General features: G+C 29.7%; 1 protein-coding gene and 1 pseudogene across 3 annotated transcripts; both read left to right on the forward strand.

Moving 5' to 3' along the window:
* Positions 1-539: 539 nt before the first annotated feature.
* Positions 540-4,878, forward strand: LOC114168816 (uncharacterized; annotated as a pseudogene). The gene is made up of 10 exons (XR_014986276.1): positions 540-914; positions 1,473-1,564; positions 1,720-1,827; positions 2,250-2,332; positions 2,797-2,931; positions 3,258-3,307; positions 3,491-3,583; positions 4,023-4,114; positions 4,447-4,553; positions 4,649-4,878. The product of XR_014986276.1 is annotated as an uncharacterized LOC114168816 (transcript).
* A 3,338-nt stretch (positions 4,879-8,216) lies between these two features.
* Positions 8,217-18,394, forward strand: LOC114168390 (E3 ubiquitin-protein ligase RGLG4-like). 2 transcript variants are annotated; one of them, XR_014986382.1, is made up of 11 exons: positions 8,217-8,476; positions 12,022-12,106; positions 12,266-12,406; positions 12,497-12,610; positions 15,367-15,464; positions 15,542-15,615; positions 16,053-16,158; positions 16,270-16,457; positions 16,616-17,057; positions 17,639-17,695; positions 17,782-18,394. XR_014986382.1 is itself a non-coding variant. In XM_028053182.2 (11 exons), the coding sequence occupies exons 1-11, from the start codon at positions 8,270-8,272 to the stop codon at positions 17,866-17,868; spliced, it is 1,227 nt and encodes a 408-aa protein (XP_027908983.2). In that variant the 5' UTR covers positions 8,221-8,269; the 3' UTR covers positions 17,869-18,394. The 2 variants fall into 2 exon arrangements, 1 of the variants encoding a protein (XP_027908983.2); XM_028053182.2 differs by lacking the exon at positions 16,270-16,457 and having other exon boundaries at positions 8,221-8,476; positions 16,616-16,743; positions 16,928-17,057.
* Positions 18,395-18,689: the final 295 nt, after the last annotated feature.

The following is an 18,689-nucleotide window of genomic DNA, read 5'->3' on the forward strand; positions in this document are numbered from 1 at the left end:
AGATACTTTATTTTAGACTGTATGTTTTGGAATATATATTTTATATTTTGAATTTTATAATCTAAAATGTATTTTATATTTTATATTTTGGACTGCATATTTTGAAATACAAATTTTATATTTTAAAATACAATTTGTAATATAAATTTATATTTCAAAATTAAGAATCTAAAACACAACTACGAAAACCTCTTATGATTAAACAATCCTGTACTGAAAATAAATCCTAAACTAAAAGATAACTTTGGAACGTTCAACTTTATACCAAGTGCAAGTTGAAATTACACATTATGAATTTCATTTTGTAGCTTGTGCAAGAGTGCCATCATCATAGTACAACTAATTTTATTTTGAAAGATGATTGGAAAGTACACATTTTATATTAATATATAATCACCCATTAACCTATAATTTTTAGAATAACTACTTAAACATTTTTAGTTAGTTTACAATAAAAATTCTTTCTTTTTGTAACTAACTATGTTATTTGTAAAAGAAAAAACAATAGTAAACCAATACTAAGTTCAAAAACATCATTTCATCCAAAATGTTTGAAGCAGTTGAAGTAATGAAACTGGAAGTGTAGTGAGGACCCTTATCCACTCTTCTGTCTTCTGTTCTGCTTGTGGGCAAAATCATCCAAAGCTTTAACATTCAAAGATCTTCTTCTGTGAATCCAACTTCCAAAATCTCCACTTTACATAATGCTTTCAAATTCAATGTTCATTGCTTCTTCTGTGTTTTCACCATCACCTTCCACCCTCTTTGGCTCCCACAAGATTTGTTCTTCCTTCAAAACCATCTCAAAACAAAGCCACGCTTTTCTCCACAGAAATCCCTTTTTCCAGCCCCAGTTGAATTTGGGTTCTAAAAGGGCCCTCTCTTCAGTTTGCTTCTCCAACGCTGGAGACAAGGCACTCTACTCTCTCACCTTTTTTTTTTATATTTTTGTTTCCTATGCAATTACTTTCTCGGAATTTCAGTTTAAAGATTATCATGGGAATTGTTGTTTGATGTGCTATGATTTCCATGCTTGATGATGAATAAAAAGTGTTTGATTTTCTATGCTACTTGTGACAAGCTGAGAAAATGAAGAAGAAAAAAAATATTTTTAATGTGGGTATCTGGTGATTGGTTTTTCAGTTTATTCATTACCAAATTTAAATCTACTATGATGATATGATTCCTTTTGCATGAGTGAATGTGAGTGCCTTTCAGTGACACTTATGAGTTATATAGATAGGTCTTTATGTTATTTGTTTTTGTTTACAATATATGAAAGAATTTAGTTTCACACATTGCTTATGAAGATTTTTGCTCTGTCTATCAATTTTGGATCTCTCAAGTATACTTATTAAGTAATTATTACTTTTGTCAGTAACCTTTTATATTATCAATAGATTCTAATCAAATTCTTTATAAAGAATTGTATAAATTACTTGCATTGTTCTTTTTATTTGTCTGTTTTTCAGGAATCGGGAGTGGAATGGCCTATTCTGAGGCGATGGGAGGTGCCTTGGGAATGGCAAACAGTTTCATTGACCTCCCTTGCTTGTGGATTAGGGTGTGTCTTGAATAGCTGTTATGATTTCATATCAAACTTGAAATAATGAAAATCAACTGAGAAGATGTCATCTGGGGACTTCTTATACAAGTTCTAATTTATTTCTATGTTACTATTTGTGGTGTATGTTGGACCACTAATTTATTCCCAGGCAGTTTTGTGTTGACAGGTTTGACTGAAGTAATTGCTCTTCCATATCTTGGGATCCAACCTGATGTGCTAAGTTTGGATGATAAGGCAGAGATACTTTTGTTAGATCAGGGGTATGTTATTCCTTTGGTTTCTCATACCTTCATAATTCTTGAATTTGGTTGGTAAATTTTGAAACTACTTCCACTTTTATGCTTCTGATTTATTTTGGATGAGTCATTGATCTACCTTAATTACAGTCGTTCATCCGTGCCCTACCTTGGTTGTGACTTCTTGGGGGCTGCCTTAATTTTTCTCAATATGTGAACATACTGTTTCTTATGTGCATCAACTGTTATTGTTATCATTATTTCCAACAGCTTTAAACTTTAGTATGCTAGACCAATCTATAAATAATAGAAGTATGAAACACCTTTGGCCTTTCTTTCTACTGTCTGTACATAATAGTTATTCCAAATTTCTTTCTGATGTTAAAGAAGAAGTATGTAAAGTTTTGGATTACTTTCTTATTTTCTCCTATTATTTGTCTTGGCAGCATAACAACTGCTGTTGTACTTGGAATCATATATAGTGTTGCCAACACTTTCCAGCCACTTCCTGAAGACTTCTTCAAATACGGTATTATCATATAACAGCCTTTCAATTATGTCTATGATATGGACAAAAAGGTTTCCAGTGTGAGCATTATTTGTGTGAGGATGAGTATAGTGCATCAAGAGCTCAAAATAATATTAAGATAACTTCAACATGGATTTCAATACAAGCTTGATTATTATTTTGATACATCTAGAGCTCTTTATTGACTGCACTTATAGACACTGTGCTCATGCAAAAGTTATTCCTCGATGTTTATATTAATGACAGGCATCAAACCATAAGACTAGAAAAAGTATTAACAATTTAATGAGGTTCACTACAACCAATACACACCAGTTTGTGCCTTTATGAACATGCTGTATCTCTGTATGTTGGTTTAAATCTCATTTTAATCTGATGTTTTAGTCTGCAATTGGCTTCTATTAAGAGTTAGAACTTGTTATGCACTGATAATTTTCCATTCAATGTTCAAATCATTGTTACAGATTTGAGGGAAACCTTTCAGTCTTCAAAAGGGTTGGCTTTTGTGGGCTGGGGTTGGACTTGTTAGTGCCATAATTGCAATTGCATTGACCGGAGTTGCTGTGTCTTTCTTCAGTGGAGAAACGCCACAAAGAGAGGTTTATGCTCTATTTTTCAAATTTTACTGGCAAATGCAGATGTAATTATTAGTTTCTTTCTTTATGTAAAACTATTTTCTCCGTAGCATGGAAGGAGGCAATTTAGGATCACTGATTCTCCAATAGTCAGTATTGAACCACTGATCTTAGAATTACATCGTAGCTAACTAGAGGTGGATCACATTAGCTATATCTTCCTCATGTACCTTAGCAGAATTAATCAGTATTGATAGGAGTATTACTTTGTTCTCTTAAAGTTTTCCTTTTATAACAGTGTTTAACTCTTTGTCTGGACTTTAAACCATGTGGTATAACCTGCTTTCCAGACTGATGCTCTTGTTCGCTTGCTTCCATTAATTGGATCCTCAAATCTAAGGTAATTTAAGATATTCCGTTCCCTTATTTAAAATTGCAGTTGCTGCTTCAGTTATGCTTTGATAACTTGCAGTAAAGTGAGCCAAATTGTAGTTGCAGAGAGCTATCTAAATCCACAACATTGTGGTGAAATTGTATCCCAGATTCTCAAGAAAGTGCTTGATTGTGTTTCTTTTCATTGTAGTACTGCCTGCTTGGTGGGTATCACAGGTGTTCTTGCTCCACTCCTTGAGGAGACTGTGTTTAGAGGATTTTTTATGACTTCTCTGACTAAGTGGTATTGGTTGCCTTCATATCTTTTCCTTTCCATTTGAGACCTGTTGTTTTTTGTTGATTAAGTTTTTTTTTTCCCTTATTGATTTTACCGTTCTTTCATTTTCATATACCATAATAAGTCATGTTAAAGAAACTACAGCTTGCCTTCAAAGTGGGACTTTTTCCCTTTGAGAATTAGATATACAATGTCAAGATAATTGAACAGATAAGGCTTGAACAAGTGCTGGCTTCAATAATTGTGTTGGTCTGAGTTATTTGGATTAGCAATGTTTGACAAAATCAAAGCTTGAACTTTCTCTAATGCTTTCCTTATTAAAAATTATCTATATAAGTGAATATACTTGTATCCAAAATGAGATGCATCATGAATACCTTAACTCAATTGCTGAAGCATGTCTTGTGAATTGATTGTTACTGGTCCAATTTTTCTGATTCACCAGGGTTCCTACACCAGTTGCTGTTGTCATTAGCGCCAGTGTGTTTGCCCTTGCACATCTCACTCCTGGAGAATTTCCACAGTTGTTTGTTCTAGGTATGGTGTAAATACATCACAACTTGATCTTCAGAAATGGAAACAAGGAAATTTTCTATTATAATGTTCAGGTAGACATTGAATACACAATACTTTAATTTGAACAAGGGGAAAAAGTGAAAAAAAAGGTCTTTATTTATCTCAGAAGTTGTTTGTTTTCAGTTTTCATTTTCACAAATAATTTAAAAAATGTCATTTTTTTTTCATTTACATTTTCTGTTGTTTTCATCATTTCCTACACAAATATTTAAAATATAACTGATGATATTGAAAGATAGTATTGTTCTTCCACATACTGTGAAGAAAATAACAGAAACTTGTGACATACATAGGGAGTGCTTTGGGGTTTTCATATGCTCAAACTCACAACCTTCTCACTCCAATCACTATCCATGCCTTCTGGAATTCAGGAGTGATATTATTTCTTACTTTTCTTCAGGTATTTATTATAACTCTGTATGCAAATTCTGTTAGTTATTACCATCAACTTTTATTGAACAATAAGAATGCTTCTTCTGCTGTTTGTGTGTGTAGCTTCAAGGGTATGATATCAGAGAATTGTTGCAGGCAACTTGATGGAAGCATTCTCTTCCTTTCATGGATGTAAAGCATCATGTACAGTATAGAATACATATCCATTTCTTTGGTTATCTTCTCCCTTTCCCTGTTGTAAAACATAATCAGATTGTTGCTTTAAACAGTGAAGAAAAGATTAAGATTATTTGATCAGGAGTTAATATATATTTTATGAACTTTGAAATTTACAGCAGGCCTGATTGCTATAAAATAGGCTTCATTTGGATATCCAATTTTGAATGGACTACAGTAGAGTCAAACTTTGTATCACAATTTAACAAAAAAATTGTATTTATCTCAATAAATCTCAAACATAGTGTCATAGATGCATTTTTTATATATCTGTTTTGGTATGCTTCTTCTCTTTATCTTTCACTGAACCAACTTCTTTAAAAATCAATAATGGTTTATAAAATACAAAATACATATTCTAACAAATATTGTTTTCATCCTATATGACGCTCAGCATTAATTTATGGTGATGTCTATGCATAGAATCTGATATTCATATTAGTGTTTGCAAATGCTAAGAATGTAAAGTTTGAGAGCATAGCCATGACCTTCATAATCTAGTTATACCAGCTTTTCTTAGGCTGCTGTAGAAGTATGTAATGAATGATTTGGTTTGAGCTATCAATTATTAAGATATTATTGATGAATCAGTTAATCAAGTGGATTTATGATAATACTCTTTAGGTTTTACAAGCACTTGATCCGGAGTCGGGCGGAGCCCAACTCTGGCTAAGTTGGGTTGGACCTACCTTTGACTGAGAGAGGCCGAGCCTAACAGTAGTTAAGTTGGACCGAACACAATTGCGACTGAGATAGGTTAGGTCCAACTCTAGCCAAGTCAGACTAGGCCTAACTCTGACTAGATGGGTTGGACCCTACTTTGGTTAGGTCAGTTCAGATCCAACTCAAACCTAGTCGAGTCAAGTTTACCTCAAACCGAGTCAAGTCATGTCTAATTCATATTAAGTCGAGTCAAGCGCAACCCTAGTCAAATCATGTCACCTCATGTCTAGTCGAATCAGACACACATCAAATTGGTAGAGTTGTCTTGTTAGGTAGAGTAGAGTTGAGTTACATTAGATTGAGTCTTGGCCCATAACTTTCTTATTAAGATGGACATGATAAAAAATAAGAACCAATCTATAATTAATGCAAAATATTTGGAAATCAATTTACAATTTAAAACATTTTAAAGATTTGTTATTATGAACAATATTTAAAAATTAATTAAAATCTTGCAATTGTAATCAAATGGACTTTGACTCTAATAATAACCTATTTTAAGAGGGAACTTTGATAAGTGGGGCATTTTTAGTCCACTCATTTAGGGTCACTAGAAAAAAGGAGCTTTATTAGGAGTAGGTTGGGACTGACCATACTCTAAAGTAATCCTCTTTCTTTGGAGTCTTATCATTGTTTGAAATACAAGTAATAATTCCCCACCTTACTTTTTTTGAGCAAATATTAAGTAATGTATTCTTCATTTCTCATATTCTTCATCTTTTCATTTTCATTTGGTTACAATTCTTATTATATCTTTACATTGTCACGATGTTTCTTTTTATTCTCAACTCGTGTTAATTTGTATGTTAGTAATTCATTTCATATTATTTTGTTGATTGAACCTATGAATCAAAGTTTAACCCGAATCATATATGTTACATATGTTTATGACAAAAAATGAGATTAAATCTTGTAGTTATGATTCTGTAAGAATATTGGAACTTTTGAAAACTTCTGATGTATTTCATTTTTATCACTTCGCTACTAGTGTCAATGGTGAATAACATGCACCTAGTTAACACCATTTAGAAATTTAGATTGGAACTCTATTTTCACGCACATTCTAATGTGCTAACTATTTGGTTAAACTTGATTCTCTTTTTAATGTTGATTTACAAATTTTAGAAATGTGCACCACTTATATGTGTCATATTTTGTTGGTATATAAAAATTATTTTATCTAGATGGTTAGTTTCATTTTATTTTTCACTCCTAAGAAAATTAAAATTTCCATAAAATATACAAACAAAATATTATATAAATTAAATTACAACTATAACAACCTCCATTATCGTTAATAAATAAAACTTAATAATATGAAAACTCGTAAAAAAATACTTGTACACAACTAAGATGTTTACGAACCGTAAAAGAGATTATATTCATCCAAAATAAATAACTTTCTTATATTCAGAAGGAGGAGAAAGGAACATGTGGGTACATTTTTAGCATTTTTTGAAGTGTATAATTTAATTTATGTTCCATTTATGAGAATTATTTATGCATTACAACATGTGTTTTAATTGTAGAGTTTCGAAAGCTTTAATTAGAATGTGATTCATTTTTAATTTGTGAAAAAATTGTGCTTTGGAGTATTATGAAAAGAGCTTTGTAGTATCATAATCATGTACGTGCTTGGAATTTATTATGTACTTATAATTTAAAGTTTTTCATATTTTTTATAAATAAATAATTGTAATTAACTAATTTGGATTTAACCAATGAAGAGCTTACGAGTAGTATAACGTTATGACTTCATATGCTAATTAATAGATATAATTTATATATATTTTGAAGTATAAATTTTTTTCATCATCATGAATTATATTCTTTTATTATTTATTTTGATAGATTTTTATGTGATAATAAATAATAGATAAATTTTGACACATTAACTTTACTAAGATGTCAAAATTCATAATAATACTAATCACGAAATTATTTAAGAATAAATAAAATATATCAATTTTTTAACTATATATCAATCAAAAATACCAAAAATCAAACAACACATAACTTTTAGAGATATACAACCATGAAAAGCTAACAGTGACATATTTTTTAAAATTTAAAACCTTTAATTGGACCCACATACAAAAGGGTCCACATATCCATTTCTTTTGAATAACACATTATTCTAAAATAAAAAATAAATATTCATTGACTTTTTACTTATTGCTATATGCATCTAAGTAATTTTGTATTTTTAGTAAAAGCCTTAATAAATTCATGCAAAATTGGATTAATTGACCTATAAGTAGCTTTCACACCAATCATATAAATGATTACCATTTCACTTTAAGAACTCAAACATTAACTTATTACATATCGAAATTATCCAATAAGCAACAAACTTTTTCAAGTAACTATAATTATATAATACAACATTAATTATAGTTGTATAAAATTAAAATCTTTTAAAGTTAACTTAAGTAAAACTTGTTATCTAAGATAGGGTAATAACGTTTGTCGAATTATATTAATAGATATGGAAATGGCTACACAAGAACAATTTACTAAAAATTGGACCATAAATTAATAATATAATTTAAACATTATATCATCTTAAAATTAGAAATATATGGGAGAAATATTTGCAGAAGAAATCCAGTCGTAAAAACGTGCGGAAAGTATTTGGCGTACTTAATATTTGATAGTCTTCGTTCACCAAACTCTTTCAATTTTTTACACTTATTTTATTTTATTACTATTTAGCTTACAATTATTATTTATAATTATATATATGTGTTCAACTTGATTATTGAATCCCTAGTTGAAGCTCCGATGGGAAACTCGCAAGCCAAGAAGCGTCACATTCCCTCTCCCACCGTAACCAGAAACTTGTCACCACCGCCACGACCGTCGTCGTCGCCGGAATCATCAAGAAGACCACCGCGAGAGCCACCACCGGCGCAACACCGTGGTTCTGGAAAACTATCTGCGAAAGAGAAATACGCTCTGATTCCTGATAACTTCACTACGCTTGAACAGGTTCCTTGCTCTTACATACTCTTTTTTCTTTTTTTTTTTTCAATTAACGGTTTTAAAATTATGTTGTTGTTTGTTCAAAATCTTTGTTGATAATTTGCAAAACAAAAATAATTAAAAAAAAATTAATATATACCTTATAGATATCGTTTTAAAAGATCGAAAAAAACATCTAATGTATTTTCTCAACTCAAATTTGCGCGTTGACTGAAGGTGAAAAGTTTGCCACTGAAATGGATATTATCATAACAGATATTCTTGGGTCGGGTCAAAATCTAGATCCCTTCTCCTCTTATTGCTTTAAATAATAAATTTAATTATTATTTTATTATTGTCTGAATTATTTCTTTTACGATTAAATAATATTTTACGGAATATATATATATATATATTATCCTTAATTTTAAATAAATTTTAGAATTAATTTATTTTAAAAAAATTAAATTGGATTAAAGTTTCAAAATTAATTAATTTTAAAATTTATTAAAAGGAAAAAACATATTTAAATATATATATATATATATATATATATATATATATATATAATTTCTTTTCTTCATTCCTACTCTTCTCTTCTCTTCTCTCTACCTTCATTTTGTGAAAACTTTATTTTGAGGTAAAAGAATTTTTAAATTAATTCAAACTTTGATTTAAAATTATCTGATAAAGGATAAATTTAAAGTAAAAACATAAAATTATTTTTCACTCTGTTTTAGTAAATTTAAACTAGTTTTAAATTTAAGAAATTTAAACAGGCTTTCAGTTATTATACATAATATTTATTCTTTTATAAAGTACCATTTTTTTATAAATAATAATATGACACTAAAAATAATTCTGTCGCCCGATTTGTTACTTCGTAACGTTACATCACTGTTTAATAATGATAAGAACATTTTTTAAAATCTAAGCTTTGTAGCAATTAAAATAAATAAAGATATTTTTTAAAACTGAGAATGAAGTAACTTATTTAAAGGTAGGCAAAAAAGAAAAAAAAAAAAAAACTGTCCGACAAATGAAGAAATGTTTGGCAAAAAAGAACTAAGGTTGAATCGCATCTTTTGAGAATAATCCTTTTTTTAAGCTGAAAGAAAGTTTGGCAGGTTGATGCATTATTTTTACTGTACTGTAATATTCCGAAAGAAATTAAGAATTTATAATTTAAAGAATATAATTTTTGATTTTCTAATTTGGAAATTAACGGTTTAATAATTAATTTAAAAATTAAAACATATTCTTGTTTTCATTTAACGTTCTTGTTAAAAATTAAAATAAGTTAATTTTTACAAATAAATCAATGCAAGTATACATTTATTTTTTATCCTAATTGCTATTCTCAAATAATATTAAACCTTTTTTTTTTTAATTTAAAGGAGCTCTAGTTTGTGAAGGATTCTTTTTAATATAAACATAATCTTAGAGAATATTAATATTTTCTTCATTTAATTTAAAAAACTGTACATAGTTATTGTCTAAACATAGTTATTTATTGAAAATGTTTTTTAAAATGATTCAACTATACTGTTCTAGGCAAAAAATGAATTGTACTTCTTATTTCAATTTGTTGTAATTTATCCACTTTGTATAATTTTTAAGCATTAATTATTTTAAACGCTCTCGTTAAGTGACGCGTATTTAGAAATTATTTTAGATGCAAATTTATTTTTACCATTTTCTGAAAAATGAACACTCAACTCAAACATAAATCCTTTAATTTTCAAATTAATTCTAATTGAAATCTATTTTTCAAAAAAATACTTCGCTTGAAAATAAATTTTAAATTACTTATGAAAACGGTTTTTATGGCAAAAAATGTTGGATACATTTGTTTATAGCCCCATCTTCCATCGTACTTATGTCTCTTTCGTCATAAATGGAGGTGTAACTGGTATTTAATGTGAGTACTCAAGATCAGGGTCTTAGATATTTTAAAAATATAATATTCATGAATACTTGATCTTATGATCAGTAATTTTTATTCGAATATTTTGTTTTTAAATTACGTAGCAACGTTATTGATGAAAACAATATTAATATTATTTTTTAAAATTTTATTTTGTAGATTTATGATTTTTCCAAAATTTAAAAATACCTTTTAGGTTTAATGATCATGATTTCATTCAAAAATATCGAATTGATCATTAAGATTTTTTAGTTTTTGTTAATTTTTTTTGAAACGGATTAATTTTTTTTATTAAAATTAACACTGAATTATATTAATTATATCAATAAATAAAACTATAAATTATGTTAATTATATCAAGAAAATAAGAAAAAATATTTATTTCTTTTCAAAAATTTAACAAAATGACTAAATTACGTAAAGTTTTTGTAGAATGAAGACCAGATTTAGACTTAAAAACATTGAAAGTTCAACTTAATATTTTAGACGGACAAAAAAATAATTAAACTTACTTTTTAAAATATTAATTTTATTTAAATGTTATTGGCCTAGTTTGAAATATCACTTCAAAAACATGTACTGAAGTAGACATTAATTGAATAAGCTGTTGAACTAAAATTCTATTTTTTTTAAACCAAAAAAAAAAAATAGAAACTATAAACTATGTCTAAGTTTTATATATCTTTTTAAAATGTTGTACCACTAAAATAGTTTTTGCGAAAGGTAATCCAATCTGAATAAGCACTAGCTAGAATATGTTTATGAAAGGTGAAGAAACGCGTTTTCGTCCTTAAAAAGTAAAAAGAATAATCATAGTGTGTGCACTGGCAAAGTAGTGTTGGAAACTATAACATGAAAAAGGAGCACAAATTTCAGTAGTCATAATTTGTGGACTGAAAAGTACTTTTGGAGCTATAAAATGAAATAGAAACTCAAATTATGATTTCCATAAAAGTTGTTTGGTTGAGATAATAAGGAATAAAATTTTAGTTAAAATAAATTAATAATTATTGATATATTTGATTTTAATGTAATAAAAAATTATGAGTTTAACATAACAATTTTAATTATCTTAATTTTATTTAAATTAATATAATTAAATTTGTATTTGATGTTTAATAATTGTCATATATGTTTATTAAAGAAAAAAAATATTAATATATAAATACTAAAAATATGAAATTTAGAAAACGATAAATAAATGATAAAGATTATTTTTAAAATTAATTACATGTTAATGTTAACTTTTTCCAGTATACATACCTATCAATTACTTAAAAAGAAAAACTAAATATATATTTATTTCCAACTCGAATTAAATTAATAAAATTAAATTTTTGTAATAATTAAATTTTTTGATTATATTAAAAACAAATATGTCATGTATTATTTAATGTGAATAGTTATATTTGGTGACTCACGTGGTCAATGCGAGACTTTTTAATCTTTTTTAAATGGGACCACTGGTATTAAATGAAACATTAACTAATATTGGAACATGGATCTAAGTTCTTTATTCTTTTTTTTTTAAATTATTATATTTATTTATTGAGTTAAAATAAGTATGATTTTATCTGATTTTTTATGATATTTAATTTATAATGCATATTTACTGAACCAATCTCACACGGTTCATCATATGTAGGTTACAACTGCCTTGAGGAACGAAGGTTTAGAATCATCAAATCTTGTCCTTGGAATTGATTTTACAAAAAGCAATGAATGGACTGGTAAGTTTAAGATGAAATGAAGACATAATTGAGAACTAAATTTGGCATGAAAATGTATTGTTTCTGGTTTTCCTTTGAATTTGGTTATTATTTCCTTTTGAAATGATTGCTTTTTGACTGTTTGCCTACAAAGCCAATGCATCCATGTTGTTATTGAAGGAAGTATCTCATTCAACAATAAAAGCTTACATGCTATTGGAAATACACCAAACCCGTATGAGAAAGCCATCACTATCATTGGCAAGACTCTGGCTCCGTTTGATGATGACAACTTGATTCCTTGTTTTGGCTTTGGTGATGGTAAGGCCTAATCCTTGTTGCTCAACATCATTGGCAAGAAACTTAGTTTTCCAATATTAAAATGGTTCAACTTCTTTTGTATCTACACAGCCACCACTCATGATCAAGAAGTGTTTAGCTTTCACACTGATCATTCATCTTGCCATGGATTTGAGGAAGTTTTGGCTTGTTATCAAAAAGTTGTTCCAAACTTAAGACTTTCAGGTGATTTTCATCTCAGCTTATTGTGTTCTTATTTCAACCACTTTGCTCAATATGCAGTAATAGACTACTTTCTGATTAAAGACTGTTCTACTACCTGTTGTTTTACTGCAGTAGATTTTCAGGCTACTTAGTTGTTTGACAATGGAATCAAAATTTAGGTTCATAGTCCGTCTAACTAATTTTTAGAGCATTTGGTAGAAGATATGCATCTTTTCAGTTATGTAATGAAGTCTTAGTAGTCTCTAGTATTGTAAAATAGGATTTTATTAGCTTATCTCAATGATTACAAAAATAATAGATATATATACAGCAGTAACAAAGAGAATATATCTCTGAAAATAAAGACCCAATCTCTATAATTAAGCCAACCAATCTATATTTTGTAATTTATAGTATAGTGAATCAATTAGAAATCTCAACATCTAGTGCTTTAACTTCTACTGAGACTAAAGTGTGAAACACTGTTCACATAAATTCTTTGCTTGTTTGGCGCATTTCACAGAAGTTAGTTACAGGAGTTATATTGTTATATATAGGAACCTATAACGACAATTAATAGCTAAATTTAAGTTGTATCTATGTGCATAATGAATTTTGTTTTGGATGTAGATTAAATTTTTTCACTTCTATCGAACCACATCTTGTTTTCTGTGATTTTTTCTTATTCTTCATTGTTTATCTTCTACTGTTTATGTTTGCAATTTCATCTATGTTATTGAATTAGTGTTTGTGTTGGTAGATGATTTTGTAGTGAATTTATTCAGGCTATTCCACAACAAATTGGTGCGGTGAATGTGGATTTCAATCATTATGACTTTTAGAAAGTACGAGGTTTAAAGATTAACTGGTTTGAGTGATTTCTGATTATGATAGTTGAAGATGCATGTTCTTTTGGTTCACCAAGGTCTCCTTGAAGCTCTAGAAGGTGAATCTACACAAAAAAGGACAAGAAAATGCTATTGGAGAATTGTTCTTGGTCTCGATGACAAAGTGTTGAGGCAAGCCTCCAAGTAGAAGACTGCAATATGACTATGGACAAAGCTTAAGAGTTTGTACTTGATGAAGTTTGTGATAAATCGTTTATATTTGAAGTAAACATTGCGCTCATATAAGATGAGTAGTGAAAAGGAAATTACCAAAGAATTGGATGAATTCAATAAGTTGATTCTTGATCTGAAGAATATTGATGGTGAGGATTCGGCATTGCTGTTGTTGTGTTTGTTGCCTGAGACACTTGATCATTTCAAGAAAATCTTGTTGCATGGAAAAGAGATTCTCTCTTTTGAGGAAATTCAGACAACTTTGAGTTCGAAGGAGTTGAACGAGAAGTTTGATGTTAAGGTGTTTAGTGTTGGAGACAACCTTGTAGTAAGCAAAGTTGGGTGCACGTGTTGTTAGATGCAAGTTTTTAGGTTATCCAGAAGGTGTGAAAGGATAACGACTATGTTATCTTGAGTTAGGATTCAAGAAGTATATCATCAGTTGGGACGTTGTCTTCAATGAAACTCAGATGGGTCATAAGACAAGAGTTTCAAAATGTGGCAGTGAGTGTCCTTATGATGGTGAGAGGGAAAACATTAGGTGGAGCCTGACAAAGATAAAGCATTTTATTTCTTACAAAGTGAAGATTTAGATGATTTGGAAGACAAACTCTTCTAATAAAGACAGACGTGTCAATGGCTATAGTATTGCCATATATAAATGATGTTTACTTAGAGGCGACATTAGTAGACAGAGGCTTTACTTAGATAAGAGTTTATTATAATGATGTTTTCTCATCTATAGTAAAGCACAAATCTAAAGGATGTTGGTAGTTAGAGGTGAAGATTGACTCCTAAAATAAAGGAAGAACTCATCAAAGGTGACATCTGCAGACACAAAATAACGATTAAGAAAATGAGAAAAACATTTGTATTCTTTTTTGATCTTGTAAATCCTAAGAAAACACACTTCTGTGATCTAGGAGAAAGTTTGTCAAGACCAAAACTAAAATTATGAACAAAACATGTAGACCTGAAAACTCTTAGAGGTAAGGGATGAAGAAGTTCACGAGGGAATAAAATGGAATGATAATCTTCAACAAATGAATGTTAAGATTGCATTTATTTACAAAGACTTAGGGAGACTATCTACATGAAACAACTAGATGGATTTATGGTAGGACACAAGAATGATTATGTTTGTAAGCTAAACAAGTTCTTGTAAGTATTGAAACAATCCTCGGGGCAATAAAACACGAGGCTGGACAAGTTCATTGTGAGTATTGGCTTTGAGGAGAGCAAGTATAATACTTGTGTCTACTCAAAGTTTCTTGTAGAAGATCGTTTCATTATATTGTTGTTGTATGTTGACGACATTATGATAGCTAGCAATACTAAGCCTAAGGTTGAGAAGGTTAAAGCCAAGTTGAATGGTGAATTTGATATATAAAGAATCTTGGAGCTACTAGAAAGATTTTGGGAAAATTACGAAAGTTAATAGTTAAATTCAAGCTGTAAATTTGTGTATGGCGAATTCTATCGCAAAAGTATGTTGAAATTCATTTACATTTCAATCAAACCATGTTATTTTTTTTGTGTGATTTTTCCTTCGTCTATCTTCTAAGGTTTATGTTTGCGGTCTCATCTCTTTCAATGAATAAGTGGTTGTGTTGGTAGATACTTTTGAAATCATCATTAGTACTAATATAAAACATAACACTGGTAAGCTTAAGGACATAGCCATGGCTGAAGAAATATCTATGTTTTTGTTTGAAGGACCAACTTCTTACGCTCCGGTGATTGAGGCTGCAATAGACATAGTTGAGCAAAGTCATGGCCAATTCCATGTGTTAGTTATTGTTGCAGATGGCCAGGTAAATAATATTAATTTTGTGTTTGTAAGCATGTGATACAATTCCCATCTTTATATGATGTTGTTCAAATATTGAAGGTTACAACAAGCGGTAAAGATGGAGAACTAAGTCCACAAGAAGCAAGAACTATAAAAGCAATAGCTGATGCAAGGTACATGTAACATATTGATAACTAAAAGCCTATATGCTTATCGAGATTAATTGCTTGTTATTATAAAAAGAAATATTTCTACAAAGAAATTCAAAAAGTTATACAAAAATGGAAGTTAGCCTTCTTGAGAATAATCCAAATACGAGTCACATGAGATAGAAATAACAAAGTTAAACACTATATAAAAAAAAAAACCCATAAACCCTTATAAATCATATAATCATCTTCTCTCCGATATAAGAGAAGTATTTTATTGATTGTTCAGCAACATATAGTTCTGAAGGATCTGCAAACTTTATAACTTAAAATTTTAGATTGAACCGTGGCATCAAAGTTTTTATGTTAGTTAATTGCTTGTGGCCTATTGATAGGAATCTTCCTAGTGTTTTACCTGACCAATTCCATACATTTCTGTTCTCTACTTTTTCTAATGTCAGTTCATATCCCCTGTCTATTGTTCTGGTTGGAGTTGGTGATGGACCTTGGGATGACATGAAGAAGTTTGATGACAAGATTCCTGTTCGCGACTTTGACAATTTTCAGGTAGGAATCAACACAAAATTGTGAATGGCAGCAATTCCTTAGTAGTGTATTTGTTAAAGGATTTTGTGTCCTTGTACAAACGGATTAACCTTTTCGTAACAATGGTATCAGAGCCTTGCAACGAATCCAATGTCTCGAATTCGAACCTTGGGAAGGAACCTACTCCAACAAAGGGGAGTTCCGAATTCACCAGGCTATCAAGTACAAGACACAAAATCCTTTAACATAATTGGGAACCATTTTCCTACTCTACTTATAATAGTCTGGTGCATTCTATGAGTCATACCTAGGAGTCTAGGGTAATCTTTTGATCTTTCGTCTTCCCAGTATATCTGATTTCTATCATTATAAATAGAATATCAAAAGAGGGATATTGTGAGCCCTCCAATTTTATATTTTCTCTCTTATTAAATCTCAAGTGTTTGTAATAGTAAAATAATCTCCCCTTTTATTGCAGTTTGTTAACTTCACTGACATAATGTCTAAGAAATCAAGCTCCTCCGAAAAAGAAGCTGCTTTTGCTTTGGCTGCTCTAATGGAGATACCTTTCCAATATAAAGCAGCCATTGAACTAGGACTACTAGGGTTGGTCCCTTACATACTTTCATTACATGAAAAGTGAAAACCTTTGCAACATATTTTGGTCCATTTTGGAGACAGATTTCTCAGAAGCAAAGTGGTTTTCTTTCAGGTGACTATTTATTACAATCTCTGTTTTATGGATATTTATTGTTTTTTCTTCTTCTCTCTTTGTTTTTTTTGGACAAAGTCGAGTAACAGGAAGGTCAAATAAAATTGTTCCGAGACCTCCTCCAGCTCCTTATTCTAGGCTTGTGCCACCAGCTCGTGTTCTCAGCAATATGCCAACAACTTTCATGGACGATGAGAGAAATCAAATGGTATATATAAGATCGAAACCTATCTGATTCATGATATTGTTCTTTATCACTTTCTAGTTTGTCAACTTGTTAGAAAAAGTAACATGTTTTGGTTACTCCCCCGTAGTTAACACTTTCTCAACTTATCTAAACCTTTTTGTGTCACTAAACCTCTAAATTTTTAGTTGACGGGATCACATGTTATAGCCACAATTTATATTTTATGTTTTTCATGACATAAAAAGTTTAGTTGGTAAGCTGAAAAAAAGTTTACAAAACTGTAATTTATGCCTTATATGAGCAATTGTCAGACATTCAAGTGTGATTCTGAGTCTCACATTAAATAAAAGTGAGAAAATTGAACACTATATAAAAATAAAGATTATAAATTATTGTTTTAAAAGTTTTAGGTTAAAGGTAGTATCAATCCCTTATATGTGGATTTGATTCATATCTAATTGATATTGTATCTTTCGATAATCTTCTCTCGAAAGGCTCATCAACAATAACAAACCTTAAAGGAAGCCTGTAAAATGCTGAAGACAATTTATTTGTTATGGTATCAAGTAGCACAATGATACTTTTGTTGTTTTTTTCTGTAGGCATGTGCTATTTGTCTGACAAATAGAAAGGATTTGGCCTTTGGATGTGGTCACATGGTGAGCCTCATTAATTCTTGGTCACTTTCTCTTTTATAGTGATAGAAATCAGATATGGAAATATTTGTAACAATTTTGCAATGCAGACTTGTAGAGACTGTGGATCCAGGTTAACTAACTGTCCAATATGCCGTCAGAGGATCACCAATCGTTTGAGGGTGTTTTCTGGCTGATTGCAGAATGGAAAACCATGTACAATATGTATTTTTACTAGTGACATGTTTGGACAGATTTCTTTCTTAATTATATGTTTAGATAAATTTTTCCATAACAAAAATAAGAAAGCAAAAAGAGTTGAGTTTCTTTAAACTAAAATCAACTTATCTCTTCAAGAACAAGTTGGATAAGAGAACTTGTAGAAGAGTTAAAGCAGGTAAGTTGATTTAACATAGGAGAGAAACTCAATCTTCTTTTTGTGTATGGAAATATTTGTCTTAGCAGGGTTAAGAAGAAAACTGTGTTTTGAACATTGATGGCTTGGTTTTGAAGAGTGCCCAAAAATGATGATGGAGTTGCACAGAAAATGGTGGTTTGGTTTCACATTGTGGTGATGGTTTAGGTGTTGACAAAATTGTGCATGTCTTGTTAGTTTTTCAATTTGCGCTTGAATGTCTTTGAATTTGAAGAAACTTTAGTTGTTGTAGAATGTACATACTGTTTATGTTGAAATTTTATGCATGGTTAGATGATTGTGCAAGATATCCATTGGACGAGTTTCCTCAATTACAGGGCAGGTCAAATATTCTATCTTTTCATTTAAATCAGAAAGTTAGGAAGCATCTTTGAAAAGTCGTAAGTGAATTAAAGAACCCAAATGACATTTATTTTATATAATATGCAAAAATTGTGAAGGGATAGATGAAAAATGGTTTAATCATAAAAAAATTTCCATTTTCGTTAAATCTTAATTGAGTCTTCTGTTAAATAATTAATTGAATATTTTATAATCTCCGTTTTTATTACAAAATCTAGTCCTCAAATAATCAATTGAGAT

The sequence above is a fragment of the Vigna unguiculata genome, chromosome 11 (genome assembly GCF_037176805.1).
Source record: "Vigna unguiculata cultivar grain cowpea cultivar isolate G323 ecotype 2 chromosome 11, ASM3717680v1, whole genome shotgun sequence".
NCBI classification, from domain to species: Eukaryota; Viridiplantae; Streptophyta; class Magnoliopsida; order Fabales; family Fabaceae; genus Vigna; species Vigna unguiculata.

Excerpts from the sequence above, each read along its gene's own strand:
- LOC114168390 (XM_028053182.2), top strand. The coding sequence starts at position 8,270 with ATGGGAAACTCGCAAGCCAAGAAGCGTCACATTCCCTCTCCCACCGTA. Across the intron at positions 16,159-16,615 it reads GCGACTTTGACAATTTTCAG|TTTGTTAACTTCACTGACAT; the intron begins GTAGGAATCAAC and ends CTTTTATTGCAG. Across the intron at positions 17,058-17,638 it reads ACGATGAGAGAAATCAAATG|GCATGTGCTATTTGTCTGAC; the intron begins GTATATATAAGA and ends TTTTTTCTGTAG.